General features: G+C 37.8%; 1 protein-coding gene across 2 annotated transcripts in view; it reads right to left on the bottom strand.

Moving 5' to 3' along the window:
- Positions 1-17,061, bottom strand: part of LOC118790538 (myopalladin-like) — a 77,880-nt gene that overhangs the window by 14,128 nt on the left and 46,691 nt on the right. For both annotated transcript variants that reach the window (XM_036547488.1, XM_036547490.1), the window contains 5 exons: positions 15,596-15,740; positions 7,486-7,587; positions 4,901-5,122; positions 868-1,017; positions 669-751 (listed from right to left, as the gene is read on the bottom strand). In XM_036547488.1, coding sequence (XP_036403381.1) covers positions 669-751; positions 868-1,017; positions 4,901-5,122; positions 7,486-7,587; positions 15,596-15,740 — 702 coding nt within the window. The remainder of the gene's footprint in view (positions 1-668; positions 752-867; positions 1,018-4,900; positions 5,123-7,485; positions 7,588-15,595; positions 15,741-17,061) is intronic.

Here is a 17,061-nt window from a genome sequence, read left to right as displayed (position 1 = left end):
CCCCCGCCCCAGAGTTTTGATTTTGCTGCCTTGTTTGTTTATGAAAATGAATTTTTCTTTTGGTGAAATTGTTGCTGTCATTGTTAGTGTTGGGGACGGGAGAAGGGACACTCCACTCTCTATATTAGATATGATCCCTGACCCTAGACCAGGGGTCGTAACAGTATTGTTGTTAGCCTGGTCTTACACCTTTGCTCATTCATCTTAAATGGATACACTTACTGTATGTTTTATTGTGCTGGAAGTCCCTCTGGATAAAACCTTCTGCTATATACATGCAATGTAATGTAATGTAACGTAATGACTCCTGTATCACCTAACCGTTATCTTTATCCCATCTTAAAACTATCATGCTTGAAGCTACAGTTACTGCAACAATTCTAATACTTATGAAGTATAGGCTTCCAGCAGCCATGTGAGATGCTGCATGAATGTGCTAGCTACCATAGGTTTCATTATTGGAAGCAGACATGACCAGTTACCAGACATAAATGAATGCATTCAGAGGTACAGCAGATGTCATATTTAATGAAGTTCCTTACCATGAGAAAAATAAAAGAAGCACAACTGAACAAGCATACAGACGGCAACACTGAACTAGTGTACAGACCGCACCACAGAACCAACATACTGATTGCACCACTGAACCAGTGTAGTCTACTGCGTACCTTTGAGAGTGGATCATAGGTGCAAGTCGATTGCGGACTGGGCCAGTCTGGACAATCAAATGACCAGAGCAGCTGATTCTTCCCTGTTGAAAATATAATAGCTACCATTAATGAAGTTATTTATGAACAATTAATGAAATGTCATCGACACATCAGTGGAGTTACTAAATATTGTATCACTTGAAGAAAATGTAAGTACCTGAGGATTGGCTGCCATCACAGTGTAGTTGCCATCATCATCATTATTGGTGGCCTCAATATGTAGAGCACAAGTACCATCTCCCTCTCTTATCTTCTTATAATGATCAGCCTTCTTTAATATCTGCTTTCCATCCTTAAACCAGTACACCTAAAAACAAATAAAAATGCCTTAGTGCTGAAGGCATGATGATGTCACTAGAATCCAAATGTCCCTAAATGATAAACACATTTGTCAAAGTATCTAATAATAGTGTAAGTATTTGGGTGTATTTGGGCACATTATTGGGTGTTCTATAGGCAGGTGTGCTAGGATGAGCATGCTCAGACCTCTGTTTGGTTCATCCATATACATTGCACCTCACCTACAACAGGGTTGGAGTTACTTCACTCTAATACTCTGACCTACCAAATTTTTCTTTTTCTTCTCATGAAGATAATGAAAGACATTGTTTTCAATGTAAAGAGCTGGAAAGAGGCAATACTGTGACATAGCTACTCCTGAGAACCCTTGAAGTTGCATGTTTCTTATGTATTCACAGGAGGGACCTAGATGCAGAGATCATCCAAAAAAACAGAAGGGTTTTAAAAGATGAAGAATCTTTACAGGAACCATACAAACCTGGACACAGGAAACCACACAACACAGGGTAGCTCAAGAGTGAGCAGGGAACCAAGCCACAGGCAGGGTTTAAATAGAGCATCAAACACATTTGGGGGGCAATTGCTCTTTCGTTAGCTTAGTTGTGGTTTAGAGTTTAACACGGTTTTAAACATGCATGTTGTGAAAGAAGTCACGTGGCTTCTTAAGCTCCATTGCTGTGTCATCGGTACCTGTGGTTTAACCCAGTGTTTCCCAATCCTACTCCTGGAGGCACACTGTCCTGCATATCTTCTATCTCTCCTTGCTCTACCTACCTGACTGAACTCATCAGTGGCACTTTGATTAGCTGAGCACACCTGATTTAATTGAGCAGCAAGGATAGAAGCATGAACTCAGAAACTGTTACACTGGCTGTCCTGTGAGGCTTTGCGACCTGCGTTTTAGAGATTCTTATGTTTAGAATAAACTTACATTGTTAGATGTAAACCCTCTAGTTCTGTAACTAATAACTGCAAATTTACTTTTTATAGACCGCTGAGTACTCAACTGTATCTTTGTGCTGTGGTTGTGGTGGATTAGTGTTACGGCAATTTTCGTCCACTTTGTTATTGCAACACTGCTGGATTTTCGGCCGGTAACAGACTGGGGGCTCGTCCGGGATCTGAACCCTGGACCTCTCGCACCCCAAGCGAGAATCATACCCCTAGACTTTCTACTTTATTTATTGTCTTAAGGGTGGGGGCGTTATGACCTTTTTGGTTTTTTGGGGGCCCTGGGCTGCTGTGTTTTGTGTTCCTATACAGATGGAGGTGAGGAGGCATCATCGTTGCTGAGTAACCTGACCAGATGATGCGGTGGGGAAGGACGCACCAATGACCATAGCAGAAGAAGAAGTACGCACCGACAACCGTAGTGGAAGAACCTCCAGTCCTATAATTATAACTCTCTACATCATCTTTGAAAAATTGTAGGCTGTTTTTTTCTAATCACAAAGACAGACAAAACATGCTTAATCTAAATAGCGCATTCTATATATACAACAAACAATTTAGCGAACACATTTATTTCACAGCCATTTATTTATTGCAGGGAAATAAACTTTATTTTTGGCGAATGTGAAGTCAATAGTATAAGAAATATATAAGCCTAATAACAATTACAATAGCCTATAATATTTATATTACATCGAGGATCCAACTCGCAAAGAATCCTAAATTATGTCATTAAGTGGCATTCCTGTTAACTCTATGTTCTGGCAGACAATATCTATATAGACGGGCTATGGTTCTGGGTAGATCTCCAACTTCTGGTTTCCAGACAGTTTAACTGTGAATCAGCTTAACCTGTGCGTTGTTACACAGCAATCACGTTTAGCTTAACATGCAGCTGCACGTTAAACTCATGATACTCCGGTTTAAGTAGTACAGTTCTAAAGCGCAGCTAAGCTATCTGACAGACCAATTGCCCCATAGAGACTTATTACACACATGTGAAAACAAAAAGCTTGGGGAAGCAGCAGGTAACCAGGCCAGACAGGCTTTCACAAGGACGCCTGCTGGTTGTTGTTGCAGGAAGCAGTCTCTGACACATACAGCTTTGAAACTATTATTATTAATTTTTTTTTTTTCAGAGTTTTCAAATGTCAGCTTAAATTGCTCTTGTATTTTTGTTGATAAATCTTGTGTTCCTGTAAGTTATGCACTTGTTAAAATTCTGTCTTATTATTATATTCTGTCTTATACTATTACCCGATATATAGACAACTGTGTTCTCAAGCACCACATTGAGTTTTAAGGATCACAGAAGGCAAGAAGAGCATACAAGCCACCATCTTGGCTTATTCCATACAACTGTCTTAAGAGGGCATTAGTGCTCTCATCTCATGTTGGTAAGAAAATGATTTGTCACTCACTATTCAGCTAAGGTACTGATTAAACATGCATCCCAGGCTGAGCTGATCTGCAGCTTACATTACATTATTGTTACAGTTAGTGAGCTTGGTATTGATGAGTTACTGTTTCTCAGAGTGTAAAAGAAGTTGTTTTGTTGAGAGCAAGATTAAGTCTTTTGAGTCTTGCTGAATAACTTTTATTATGTTTGACATCAGGTACCAGTCTTGTTGTCTCAATGTTCTAAGGTGATTCAGACAGAATTTTAGGACTTGTAAACAGTTTTATTTTATTAACAGGCAATTTCCTATCTTTGCTGAAAACTACAATTATAAAACTCATGCTTAAGAAGCACAACCTGGATGTCTCTCTTCTTGGCTGGTACAGACCCATTTCAAATCTCAGTTTACTAAGTAAAATTGTTTTTCTTTTTAAACATCAAATTACATTCCCTGAACAAACAACATTTATGAGGAGCTGCAGTCGGGCTTTCACACTAAACACAACACTAAATCTGTTACTGAAGCACACTACTGAATCACAGTACTGAATCTGTTACTGAATCACAGTACTGAACCTAATTAGTGAGCAATTAGTTAATGATTTTTGTTTTAGTGTTGTAATCATAATTATAATATTAATAATGATCATAATAATTTCAAAATTATTACATTACAGTATTACATTACATTATAATTTGAAATTGACGTTATTGTGGCTATTTTTATACCTTTATTGAGTTTATTGAGCTCTTATTGAGTCGTTTTACTGTATTTCTCAACTCATCCTATTTTCCGGAGACTTAGTTTTAGTCTTTTTTGGAAGGCACCTTCAATGCAATGCATGAAAAGCACTGTATTATTATTATTATTATTATTATTACTATTATTACATCACAGGGTTAAGAGTACTGGAGCATCAGTGGACATCGTAAGTGGTTTTCTCTGTTCATTGTAACAGACTAGCTGACTTCTGATTTACATTCATATTAAAAATCTTATGACCCATTCAAGGTGGCACTGTGTTAAAAGCACCAGAGAAATCTATGAGCACCAACTTTAGATATAGTTTAGTATTTCAAAATTGGGATAGACCTAGTGCAATAGGTCTTTGGTGGGCAAACTGTGGTGGATCTACTGAGCAACTTCTTTGAACATCAACTTTTTTGATGTTCAAAACTATTCATTACAATGCATTTTAATGGAACAGGATGAAAAACATTGTTACATGTGGAGTTATTCTTTCTTGTGTTTATTGTACAGGGCAGGGATTTCCATACTCCTGGAATGGACAACTCTGCTAAAGACCTAGTTGTCAATTAGTTATTACCTAGACCAGATGCCTTGTTTGAGTTTATGATATTACACCTTTTTCCTCCTCAATAGCAATATCATTTTGTGAATTGTGTATTGCAGCATGTTTTTAATAATAAATTAACTTCCATGCATAGATCCCTACATATTTGTCCTTGCACACAACTGCAAAGCACACACTACACAAAAACCTGAAATCACTTTTATTCAAAGAAAGTGACCTCTCACCTTTGGAATGGGTATTCCAACTACTTTACAGGTGAATGTCACTGGGACTCCCTCCATAACCCGAAAGTTCTTCAGTTTCTTGTCAAAGATGGGGGCAATACACTTGCCTGTGGGAATTTCATCATGCTGTATCTCATCATCGGATTCCTCCACAGGTGTTCGCTCCAATCGAAACTCAATCTCACTCATGAGCCTCTGCTCAAAGTTAGACACCTTATACTCCTGCAAAAAGCATAGCATCATTACTCTCAGAATCATCTGTCAAAACAAATTTTTACTTTTAGTACATACCATGTTAATTATGTTGCATGTATGGTAAGCAGCATGTTTAGTATATTGGAAAGAAGAGAAAAGAAATTTGCTCTTTGTGCAACAGCTTTGAATCAATAATCAATAGAGGAATAATCAATAGAGGAATGATACATTTTGTAGAGATACATTATGGTTGCATGTAGTCTGAGTCAATTTTTAATGTTAGGCTGCCCCTTACTAACACCAGTTACACTTGTAAAAACTGTGAGTTAAACACAGAGGAAAACTCCACAGAACATACATTTGACATTTAAAAGTGAAAAGTATATCTAATAAAGCTGGAATGACAGTATTTATGAGACACAGTCAACCATTTCACCATGCATCAGTCCTGTACAGTTCTGTGGTAGGTGACATGCAGAGCCATTGGAAAGACTAAATTGTAAGAGGTGCTTCTCTCCTGATCTCTGCAGGAAAGCCACACTGGAACAGCAGCTTACTGCTACTGAATGCATGCCTTTTATATATTTGCCGTTTTTCCCCTTTTCCCCTCCCAACCCTGTTTTGAATTGGCAAATTATACATTTGGCTTGTCTCACAGCAGCAATCACTGCATTCGCTCAGGAGCACTTAGGAGGGACAAACAGTCCTCCAATACATGCCTGTCCATGGTCTATGGCTGTTTTTCTTTTTGCAGGTCACACAGCGGAGTGAGTGCTCATTGGTAGACAGGCACTTTTCTTCTTATGTCATCCAAGTAACTTGCAGGGACCCGACGGGGTGTGCAGAAGGACGAGGAAAGCTGGCCTACCCACTGCTATCCCCGGGGGAACAAAGCCGATTTGCTGTTATGGGCTCTAGGTCATTGTTAGTGAATGTCACAGGAGGGATTGAACTCGGCTGTAGACCTCAGCTTGCGTGATACCACTGAGCTACCCATGTGTGTCACATAAGCCTCAGATATGAGTGTTTGTAACACTGGGCCTGATGGTCATAAAATGCAGGGAGTGCCTGTTGAATATTTGGGGTGCAATGGTGTTTTGGCACAGCAGGATCTTTTCCCTTTGTGATTTCACCACCTGAGACCTCCACAGAATGTATTATGAGAGACATGGCAAAGGCATCTGTTGACAAATGCCACCATTCTTTAACAATGATGATGTACAATAACTTCATTCATAATTCACAATATCAATGATTTATTTTATTAATAACAGCATTGTTATTTTGAAATTGGAATCCATGTAAAACAATGCCTCTGGCATGCCATTACTACAAAAATTATCACCAAACGAGACCATGTACAATGAGAACCAATCCAATCAAACATTTGTGGTTTGAACTCAAGAAAGTAATTCACAAATGAAAACAACAAATCTGAAGAATCCAGAGCAATTCTGCCTGGAAGACTGATCAAAGCTCCCACCTCAGAAGTGCAATAATGTCATAAAACACTACAGGGAGCATCTTGGCCTGCCATTTCAAAAGTACTGTCACCATGACATGGGCATCACTGCTTAGATACCTTGCAAGCACCGGGTTCCACCAGTCACACAGACATGTTGTAGCATGCCATAGGAGACAAAAAGGACATCCGAAAGACATGTGCTTGTGTACCTGAATGTTCACGATCCCCTAATCATGACACCGTCTCATACCTGAGCAGTGTTTGTAGTTGAACAAGTAAATCAGTAACATCAGTAAAACATTGACTGAAGCTATTTTTTTCATAAAACTGTAAAACCCATGACTATGCCATTCAGAACCCAGCTAGGTTTGTCATACTTGAGTCTTGAGTATATCTGTGTTAAGGTTTTCAACACTCTCAGCGATTCTGCTTCCACTATGAATGCTGGTAAGCTATTCCATGCATTTATAGCCTTCCCACTGTTTTTAGGGTCTTTTAATAAGTTGATGCCTGGAACCAGTACTTCTCTGTACTTTCTTAGGAGCTTCCATGTCCTTCTTATAGTGTGGTAACCAGAATTGAACAAATCATTCCAATTGTGGTCTGACAAAGGCACTATATACCACTAATATGACCTCATTCAATTTGTAATTGATATTTTTTGCTATGTATCCCTGCATTCTGTTTGCCCTTTTACAGCAAAATGTCTACACTTGTGCAGATTGGAATAGACTATTACATCCTTTTCAAGTTGTACATAACATACAACATCATCCATGGAATTCCTTTAGCTATTCGTGCAAATGACATATTGTCTCAGAGAATATGAGAAGCTTCAGCAGCAGAACAGAATTCATCTCTACTGTGGTGTGTAAGCATATGCCCAATATTTGATTCCACTTAGCATTAGGGAGCAAGGCTGTACCTGGAAGGGAGAACACTCTTGTACCTCATCATATTTAAAGGCAGTTGCAGGATTGTTTGGTCCAAGCAGTCTGCCAGATGTTTTCCTCTCATATGCTGGTTTCTATGAGAGGAGAGGGATGCACACACATACATCAAAATGTGTGATTAATTTCACAATTCAGACACACATGCACTTCTGAAAATAATATACACTAATAATATGCAATACTAAATGTCCATATACAGTGCTTTACAAAGGGTATTCAGATCCTTTACCGATTCTCACATTTTACAGAATTACAAATGATACATTGAAATTTTGTTCTGTGTTATATTTTATTTAGAAACAGGATTTAAGGTTTAAGATTAATTATTTTTACTGGTTTTAGAAAACATTTTTAAGAAAAATAAAAAATTGAAATATGGTGTTTGTATGAGTATTCAACCCCCATACATTAATATTTAGTAGAGCCACCTCTTTTAGCAATAACAGCTTTAAGTCTTTTGGGGTAAGTATCTACCAGCGTTGCACACTGTTTGGGAATGACGCCAATTCTTCTTGGCAGATTTGCTCCATGTTATCCATGTTGGTTAGATGACCAATTTTGAATAGTGCTACAGATTTTCAATGGGACTGAGGATGACTGGCAACTGTAAGACATTCAGTTTTTTGTTCTTGAGGGACTCCAATGATGCTTTGGCCTTGAGCTTGGGATCATTGTCCTGCTCAAAGGTAAACTGTCTCCTAAGCTTCAATTTTTTTAGCGGACTGAAGCAGGTTCTCTCACAGTATTTCCCTGTATTTTGATCCATCCATTCTTCCTTCAATTTTAACAAGATACCCTGAAGGTTGTTTCTGCACACCTGTGTCTCATCAACTCATCATTTGCCTGCCTACAAATACCCTGCTGCTTCCTTTTTTTTCAGATTCAGATGCCTTACCTGGTTTGTTCTTGCCTTTGTTAGAAAGCCTGTTCTGTACCTGTTTGTTGCTGACTCTGCCTGTCTTGGATTTTTGCTGACCTGATTGCCTGACTCCTTTTTGCCTGTATCGACCCCGATTTCTGCCTGCTGTTTGCCTGTCTGTCTTCCTGGTAACAAACTCTGCTAGTAATCAAGATTCTGACTTTTGCCTGCCATTTTGGATATTGTCTGTTTACTACTGGAATTTGGGCTATTGACCTGGACTGTTCTCTGACTTAAATTAAGCTTGTGATTTTTTTTATTTGTCAATAAAGAATAGCCATTTTGTACTGCCTGCATTGTCTACACCTGGGTCCTTTTCTCACAAACCTTGCCACTGTTGATGAAAAGCATCCCCACAGCATGATGCTGCCACCACCATACTACACTGTAGGGATGGTGTTTCTTGAGGCAGGGGCAGTGTTAGGTTTGCACCACATGTAATGCTTTGAATTTTGGCCAAAAGTTGTCTGGGTGTCTTAATATTGTGGACTGGTGTACCTTTATTCCACTCTCAGCTCCTTTAAAATGATTGTTGGCCTCAGTGGCTTCTCAGGTCTCCTTGCTTGGATGCTGAGTTTTGAGGGATGGCCTTTTCTATGCAGTGTGATGCAGCTTCCACTTCCTGATTATTTATCCAACAATGCTCAACTGGATAGCCAAGCACTTGGATAATTTTGCACCCTTTTCCTTATTTATGCTTTGTATTACTCTATTCCATAGAATTGCCTTTATCTTCATTTTCACACCTTTCCTTCAGATCCACAGCCTGACCTATAATCCTTCAACAGAACTGAGTTTGTATCCAGAAAGGGTGACAGTTACTTTGATGGTTCACAGGTAGAGGCCAATGGTAAGACAAGTGTGTCCTCATTAGGGCATTTTTTCATGTCTAAACTTGAATCTCCCAGAGGTTAGAGGTTGAATACTCATACAAACAGCATATAAATAAATAAATATTTAACAAGTCCAACTTAAATTTGAGTTTCAGTGTTTTTTTAAATAAGATACCACACAGGATGACATTTTAATGTATCATTCGTAATTCAGGACAATGTAGGAATTAGTCTGAGCACTTTTGGGAGGCACTGTATGTGTACATGCAACCATATACAGTGCCATACAAAGCTGTTTATGCCGCTGATTGAATTGGAACAAAACATAAAAAAAAAATTTAAAATGCAAATATTAAAATGTACCTTAATGTTAATATCACAGTGCAAAGTCACATTGTTCACAAAGAGTGATTTGGAATTATTCACACAATATAGTGTCTATTTGCTAAATCCTTCTCTGACATAAGTTACAGTACATGCACACTTTCTTAGTGTTTTATGACGTTCTGACACTTCTAAAGGAAGATTTTTGACCATTCCTCTGGGCAGAAATGGTCTACATTCCAAAGATGTTTTGGATTTTGTTGAATTTTTTGCTACTTTCTTGTGTTCAAACTGCAATTGTTTAACTGGATTGAGGTGAAGTGACCAGTTGAGAACATGTACATTGTGCTCTGTTAACCATTTTTTTATGGATGTAAATGAATGCTCTGGATCACTGTCATGCCTGAATGTCTACACCCATCTATGCTTTTTGGTAGAGGAAGCAAAGTTTTTGGCCAAATGAAAGCTGCCAGAGATGACAAAAAGAATGCTTTCTTTGTTGGAACGACAGCTGTTATTGATGGGAAAGAAGTCAAAGCTTAAAAGGTAATCTGTTATTCAACTACGCTAAAAATTGGGATTCCTATGTTGAACTTGGCTCGTTGCTTGGCCTCAATCTCATATTGGCTATAGGCCTGAAGGTTAACACATATTCTATTTACAAAGTTTTAGATATTCTTACAGGTCAATGATAATTAAAAAATATTGAATATTTTGCTTTCGAAAGGCAATAATTCACTTTATAATAATTCACTTTTTTCCCTAGTTTATTTTTCTAATATATTTTTATAAGGAAAAAAGATTAAAGTCAACCACATTATTCTATATGAGGCTTAAATGTTTATTTTTTATAGATATTTCTTATACTTTTTATTATTTTTAGGTAAAATAACAAAAACAAAAGCTATGAAAATAGATGTTGATTTATGACAACTTAAAATAGCATGGTTCCCTCTTGTGGATTGTTAAAACATTGCAATTTAAAACCAGGGTCATTTTTCTGACAATGTTAAACAGGGTGGGAAACTTTATTTCGAGTGGTTAATCTTAGCAAATATTTTGCTGTTTTCATTTCATATTTCATCTGTATCAATTTCTGTTATGTTAACTGAGTTTATGTTCAATTAATGTAAGGGGTATTTGTTACACAGTAAAGCAGAAAGCCATCTTTCTGTACTGTAAACGGTTCAATTCAGATTTTTATTTCTTACAGGAAACCCATGCTTGCTCAGCTGATTTTTTACTTTGGAAAAACCAATGGGGCAATGATATGCTACAATTCAGGAAGATGGTTGCTACTGATCATTGGTATAAACTGTAAAATGCATGTGCTTGGAAACATCTATGGCTTTAATAATAAACAAAGCAATAAAAGTTTGTTTCAAGAATTAGAAGAGGAGATAAACAAAATTAGAGCAACATTTCAGGATATGAACGTCATTCTGGGTGGGGACTTTAATGCAGTCACAGATGCACTGATTGATAGACTTCCCCCTCCCAGTGACCCTAACTCTATTAACCCAGATATTACTAACCTATGTAACACCTTGGGCTTATATGATGTTTGGAGAGATCTATTTCCCAATAACAAAGAATTTACATGGTCCAATAAAGATATGTATCAGCAATCTAGAATAGATTTTTGGTTAATTTCAAACACATTACATAATTATGTGAAAAATGTTTCAATTGACCCATCCATTCTTAGTGATCACAAAGCAATCTGCATAGCATTTAATTTTAATAATGATGGTATCAACACACAAAATAGAAGCTACTGGAAGTTAAATAATATGTTACTGTATGACAATAAACTTCAGATAGAAATAAAGAATTTAATTAACAAATACTGGACTCGAGCACATACAACAACATCATATGCAAAATTCTGGGAATTGATGAAGTTTGAAGTCAGACAAGCAGCTATGAGGAGAGGTAAAGAAATTGCACTTATGAAAAGAATAAGAGAAGATAATCTGATTAAAGAAATAATCTTACAGCTTTAGATAACCTTACTGAAGAAGTAAAAACTAAACTTTTTTCTCTCCAACTAGAGCTGGAACAAATATACGAAGAAAAAGCAAAAGGAGCTTTTACTCGCTCAAGGTGTAGATGGTTAGAAGAAGGAGAAAAAAATACAAAATACTTCCAAAAGAATGCAGAATTTTCTTATCCTCATAAGCTTTATGTAGATGGTGTGGAGAGCCAAAATCAAAATGAAATATCTAAGTATATTTCAGACTTTTATTGAAAGCTTTATATTAGTAATGCCTGTCCAACTAATGACATATCTGCCTTTTTAGGTCTGATTAAACAAGGAAACTAGTTGATGGAGATTTTAAAAAGGATTGTGATAAGCCTATAGCAAAGACTGAAATTATTAAATGAATAAATAAATTGAAAATGAATAAGTCCCCAGGTAATGATGGCCTCAGTGGAAAATTTTATAATTTTTCCTTTTGCATATATTTGAAGAGGCAATAGAAGTGGAAACACTTCCAGCTTCCATGAGACAGAGTCTTATTACACTAATACCAAAACCCAATAAGGATCACATGATGATAGATAACTGGAGACCAATCACATTGATGAACAATGATGGAAAGCTCTTTTCCTCTGTATTTGCAGAACGATTGAAGTCAGGTCTTGATCAGATCATTGACCCATCACAATCAGGCTTTATGAGGGGTAGACATATATGCAATAACATAAGATTAGTACTGGACCTCATTGACTATAATAATTTTATTTTAGAAAATAGTTATATATTATTTGTGGATTTTTACAAAGCTTTCGATAGTGTTTTTTATGTTGGAGACATTAAACTTTTTTGGTTTTGTTGAATATTTTTAGAAAGCAATCAAGGTTCTTTATAATAACTGCAACAGTTCTATTAAACTGGGTCAAGGGACGTCACAGAGATTTGACATAAATCGTGGAATTAAACAAGGATGCCCAATTTCTTCATTTTTATTCTTGCTTGTCACACAGATCATGGCTATTCACATTAACACACATCCATTTAAAGGTATTCAGATTAGGAATAAAGAAATTAAATGTTCACAGCTTGCCAATGACACAACTATCTTTTTAAGGAACCAGTATGAAATTAAGAAAGCTATAGAATGTATTAAAGCTTTTTCCTATGTATCTGGACTACATTTAAACATTAAGAAATGTGAATTGTTTCCTGTCAAGTCATGTGATGTCACAACGATATATGACATACCTGTTATATCTGTTATACCTGGAATTAAGATTTGTAAGGATCAGAAGAAAAGGTCTGATTTAAATTTTCTACCTATTGTTAAAAAAATTAGGGAAAATTTGATATGTGGCTTTTAAGAGATCTGTCCTTGGGTGGCCATATATTATTATCTAAAACAAAAGGGTTGTCTATACACTAATACACATGTAATTAAACAGGTTTATGCCAAGTTATTTAGGTTTATCTGGAGGAATAAACCTCATTATTTAAGAAAATTTATGCTGTGGTCAAAAAGAGGGAAGTATGAATGCCTTAGTCTTTGATTCCTCAAATAAAGTTTATAAAGTTAAATGGATACAAAATTATCTCCGAAATAAAAATAGCATTTGGAATCTTATTCCTAGCTTAGTTTTTCTAGAAGTCGGTGGTTTAGAGTTTTTGTTAAAATGCTGTGTTGACGTTGGAAAGATCCCAATCAAACTCTCAAATTTTCATAGACAACTGCTTCAAATTTGGAATCTCATGTACAAACAAAATTTCACTCCACATACATATACAATTTGGAACAACAGGAATATAACACACAAAAGCAAATCGATTTTCTCCCATAACCTGTTCAGCCAGGATATAATCTTTGTTACAAAATGTATTACTGACATGGGTGAATTATACAGCTATGGAGACTTTATAACCAAGTATGATGCCCCTATTACACAGCATGAATTCCAAACCATAATTGAAGCCATTCCTCTTGGTATGATTAACCTTTTAAGAAACTATGGAGACACCCCTTCTCTTTCCACTCTAGATTTTATTGCCGCATTAAAGTTATCCTTATCCTTATCACCGGCACCATGCGACACGGAAGATGGACAACTGCATTGCGCTGTGCTATATACTCCATCCATGGTCAAGACTGGTACCAGCTCGCGCTAAAGCTGGCCAAACATACGGAAAACATATGCTATGTGTTTTCCAAAGCTAATAACTAAGTTAACCAACATATAGATACATCATGAGTGGCGTTTTTTCCCCGGAAGCATTTCACATGGCCTTGGAAAATTGGAGGTGTGCTCCCATAGATAGAAACGTAGCTGTATGTCACCGCTATGCGTCTGCGTGGTTGCCATATTGGAGCGGTCAAGATCCGCTAGCAAACAAATACAATGTGTATTGAGAGATGCAGACTTCTCTACAAACTCGACTGTAACTCGCTTAATTCTGAACCCACACCTCTTCGCTTTACCTCACTTTATTATATCTAGACTAGTCTCTTGAATCAGGACCTGTACTCCTCTGCTCCAGCCCTGATACTAGAGAAAAGAATTTGGTCACAAGACACCAGTTATAGGCTGACTCCGGGGTGGCTGAGACAGTTCAAAGTTCAGGCAGTTCAAATGTAACTATGGCCTAATTTCCAAACTGGCTGTGTAAGAGCCTAAAATGATGGGAAGCCCACAGTGGCATTACAAATTTGACTTAGCAGGAATAGAGGTGAGTGGGGCGGCCAGGATCACCTTGTCACTCTGTTCTCCACACCCTAAAATTGCGTGGGCGCCCATAAGTTACTCAGATAACATCAGCATGGGCCTCCTTGAGCACTGTGAGACTTGTAATGTGAAAAACAGTTGCAGTAGGCATGCATTTCAGAGGATTGCGTGCACCTTGCCCTGTAATACTACAGGTGGGTGAGAAAGGGGAAAAAAGAAAAATAACAGTTACAGTATCTTCACCAGCTGCTAAAAAATCCCAAACTGATGTCAAACTATTGTTTTTAATATTAAGACTTTGCATGGGCTTGCATGTGGCTATTTCCAAAATATTCTAATAAACTACAATCCCCCTGATCAGCTGCATTCAGTGGATGCTGGCTGCTACATAGAAACAATTCAGGTTGTAGAGCTTTGTCACACAGAGCCCCTCTACTAATATCCTACCATCTTAACATTTTGCTTGGGAATTGCACACAATGTCTAGAATAAAAACATATAAGTGTAGTTTGTTGTGTCAATGTTGCCAAACAGTGCTGAGATGGAGGGTACATTGTGGCTGTTGTTGAAACCTGTCCTTGCTGGTGCTTCATTGTTAGTTGGCTTTCCCCATGTTTGAGGCAGGTTTCTACTCTCAATACTACCCTGAACACTCTGTCACAGGTGCCTGGCCTGACCACTCCCTCTCAGCTGCCATGCACTCCATCCAGTGCTTTGTGTCAATTTCCCAGTAAAATATATATAAATTACAGTGATTGAGAGGGCCATTAGAGCTGTTGTTGCAGTGAACATGAAAGTAGAGGAATAGATTTCCAACCACCACCAGGTCCGTTGTCACATGGAAAATATTGTCTGCTGCCACTAGGCCCTGCGGATACTTAGACAGAGGAAGTTGTGAACACTGACACCTCTGTTAAGAAAATGTGAGAAAAGAGTGTCAGGCTATATAATGAATATAGCCTGAGGCAGGGGGATAGCCCTCAGGACTCTGCTAGCTGATAGTGAATATGGCCTGAGGTAGGAGGATATCTCTGAGGACTACGCTCTACTAACTGATGGTGAATACAGCTTGAAGCAGGAGGATAGTCCTGAGGTGTTCTGCTAGCTTCTACAAGGTAGAAAATGCCAGTATCCTTTATGAGATATATGATTAGCGGTCATGTATGAGTACATACATACACATTAAAGGTCCATTATTATTTTCTTAGCAGGTGCTCTTATCCAGAGCATCCCATCACTTACATAACTTGTATTTTCTGTGAACTAAAAGAATTGAAAGATGAGCAACATATGATGGTCAGCCAGTACCTGTTGCACATGATGTGCAGAGTCTTCTTTAAACCGTAGCTTCTTCTCCAGGTCATGTAAAATGGTTTCTTTGCTGTCATAGATCTCATCATCTGATACTGATCGGAGAGTTCTGGGGAGCTTCTTCAGGATGCCTTGGGGTGGCCTGTGCATAAGAACACAGTGTGAGTGACAGCGGGGAAGTAGAATGTGTTCAAAGTTAGATCTCCTGTGGATAACACTGTTGCACATTTTATACCTTAAGAATAAACAAGGAATCTTGTTTAGTCATAATTTGTTTCCATTCAAATTTTGTCCAAAATATCATGACCGTATCAAAAAAAGTGAATAAGAGCAAAACAGTGGAAGCATGCCTGTAACCAGCTATAAGGTCACCAAGGTCCAGACCTCGGTGATTTTTTAGAGCTAAAAATAACATTTGAAGCTAAATACAACTGGATAAAAAAACAGTGGTTGAGAACTTCTCCTCCGAGATGAGTGTATGGTTAATTCAGTTTAGAATTGTTGTTTAGTGTCCGCTGTGTGTGAGAGTTGTGAGAGAGGGCGTGAACGCAGCCCGTTGCATGATCAGCACTTCCACTGACAGCAGCAATTGGAATTTACGCACGTTGGCAGCAGCAGGTGGCTTGTGTGTGAACTGGCAGCATACTATTCATTAAGACAAAGCAATGATCGTTATGCCATTATCTGTAACAAACGTTGAAAACAGTAACTTGTTACAGCGTTTGGAGTAAAGGCAATTGTATGAAACATGTTAAACGTGTACTCTGGCCATGATGAAGGCTAGGCTATTTCCTTCATATTAAAAGGCTAGTTAACGTTTCACACAACACCATTGATTAAAAAACAGCTTATGTAGGCGACGGTATCAATAATAGTAGGCCTACGAAACATTTCAAAGCCAAATTTGGAAGTGAATATAAGTCTGACGTTAGCTTGTAATGGTGTTACTCTCTATTTTTCTTTTATTTTTATAGCTAGCTAAGGTTTCAAATAAACTTAGCTTAATTATCATACTTCATACTGTAGACTTATGTATTTTGATGCTCTAGATCAGGGGTGTCAAACATACGGTCCGCGGGCCAAAACCGGCCCACCAAAGGGTCCAATCTGGCCCGCGGGATGAATTTGCGAAGTGCAAAAATTACAAAGTAGACATTAACAGCGATTAAAAAAAAAAAAAGTAACTGCTATTCCTAATTTGTCCACTGGGGTCGCACTGTTTTAGTAAGAGTAGCGGACATAATACAACACTGAGACCCGGAAATAAACAGCAGATGGCAGCAATGCGCGATCGATTGCCTGCTTAACCCAAAGTGGAGAAGAACGCAACACTCAATCAAGCTAACTGTTCATGCTGAAGCTGCCGGTGGTTTGATAAATGCCAATTTTGCCTTATCATTATTAAGATCTATTCTACATGCTCTTTTTCTGTCAAAATTACCCTCTGTGGCACCTTTATTACC

Source organism: Megalops cyprinoides, chromosome 15 (genome assembly GCF_013368585.1).
Source record: "Megalops cyprinoides isolate fMegCyp1 chromosome 15, fMegCyp1.pri, whole genome shotgun sequence".
Classification (NCBI taxonomy): domain Eukaryota; kingdom Metazoa; phylum Chordata; class Actinopteri; order Elopiformes; family Megalopidae; genus Megalops; species Megalops cyprinoides.
This window is presented reverse-complemented; position numbering and strand designations above follow the sequence as displayed.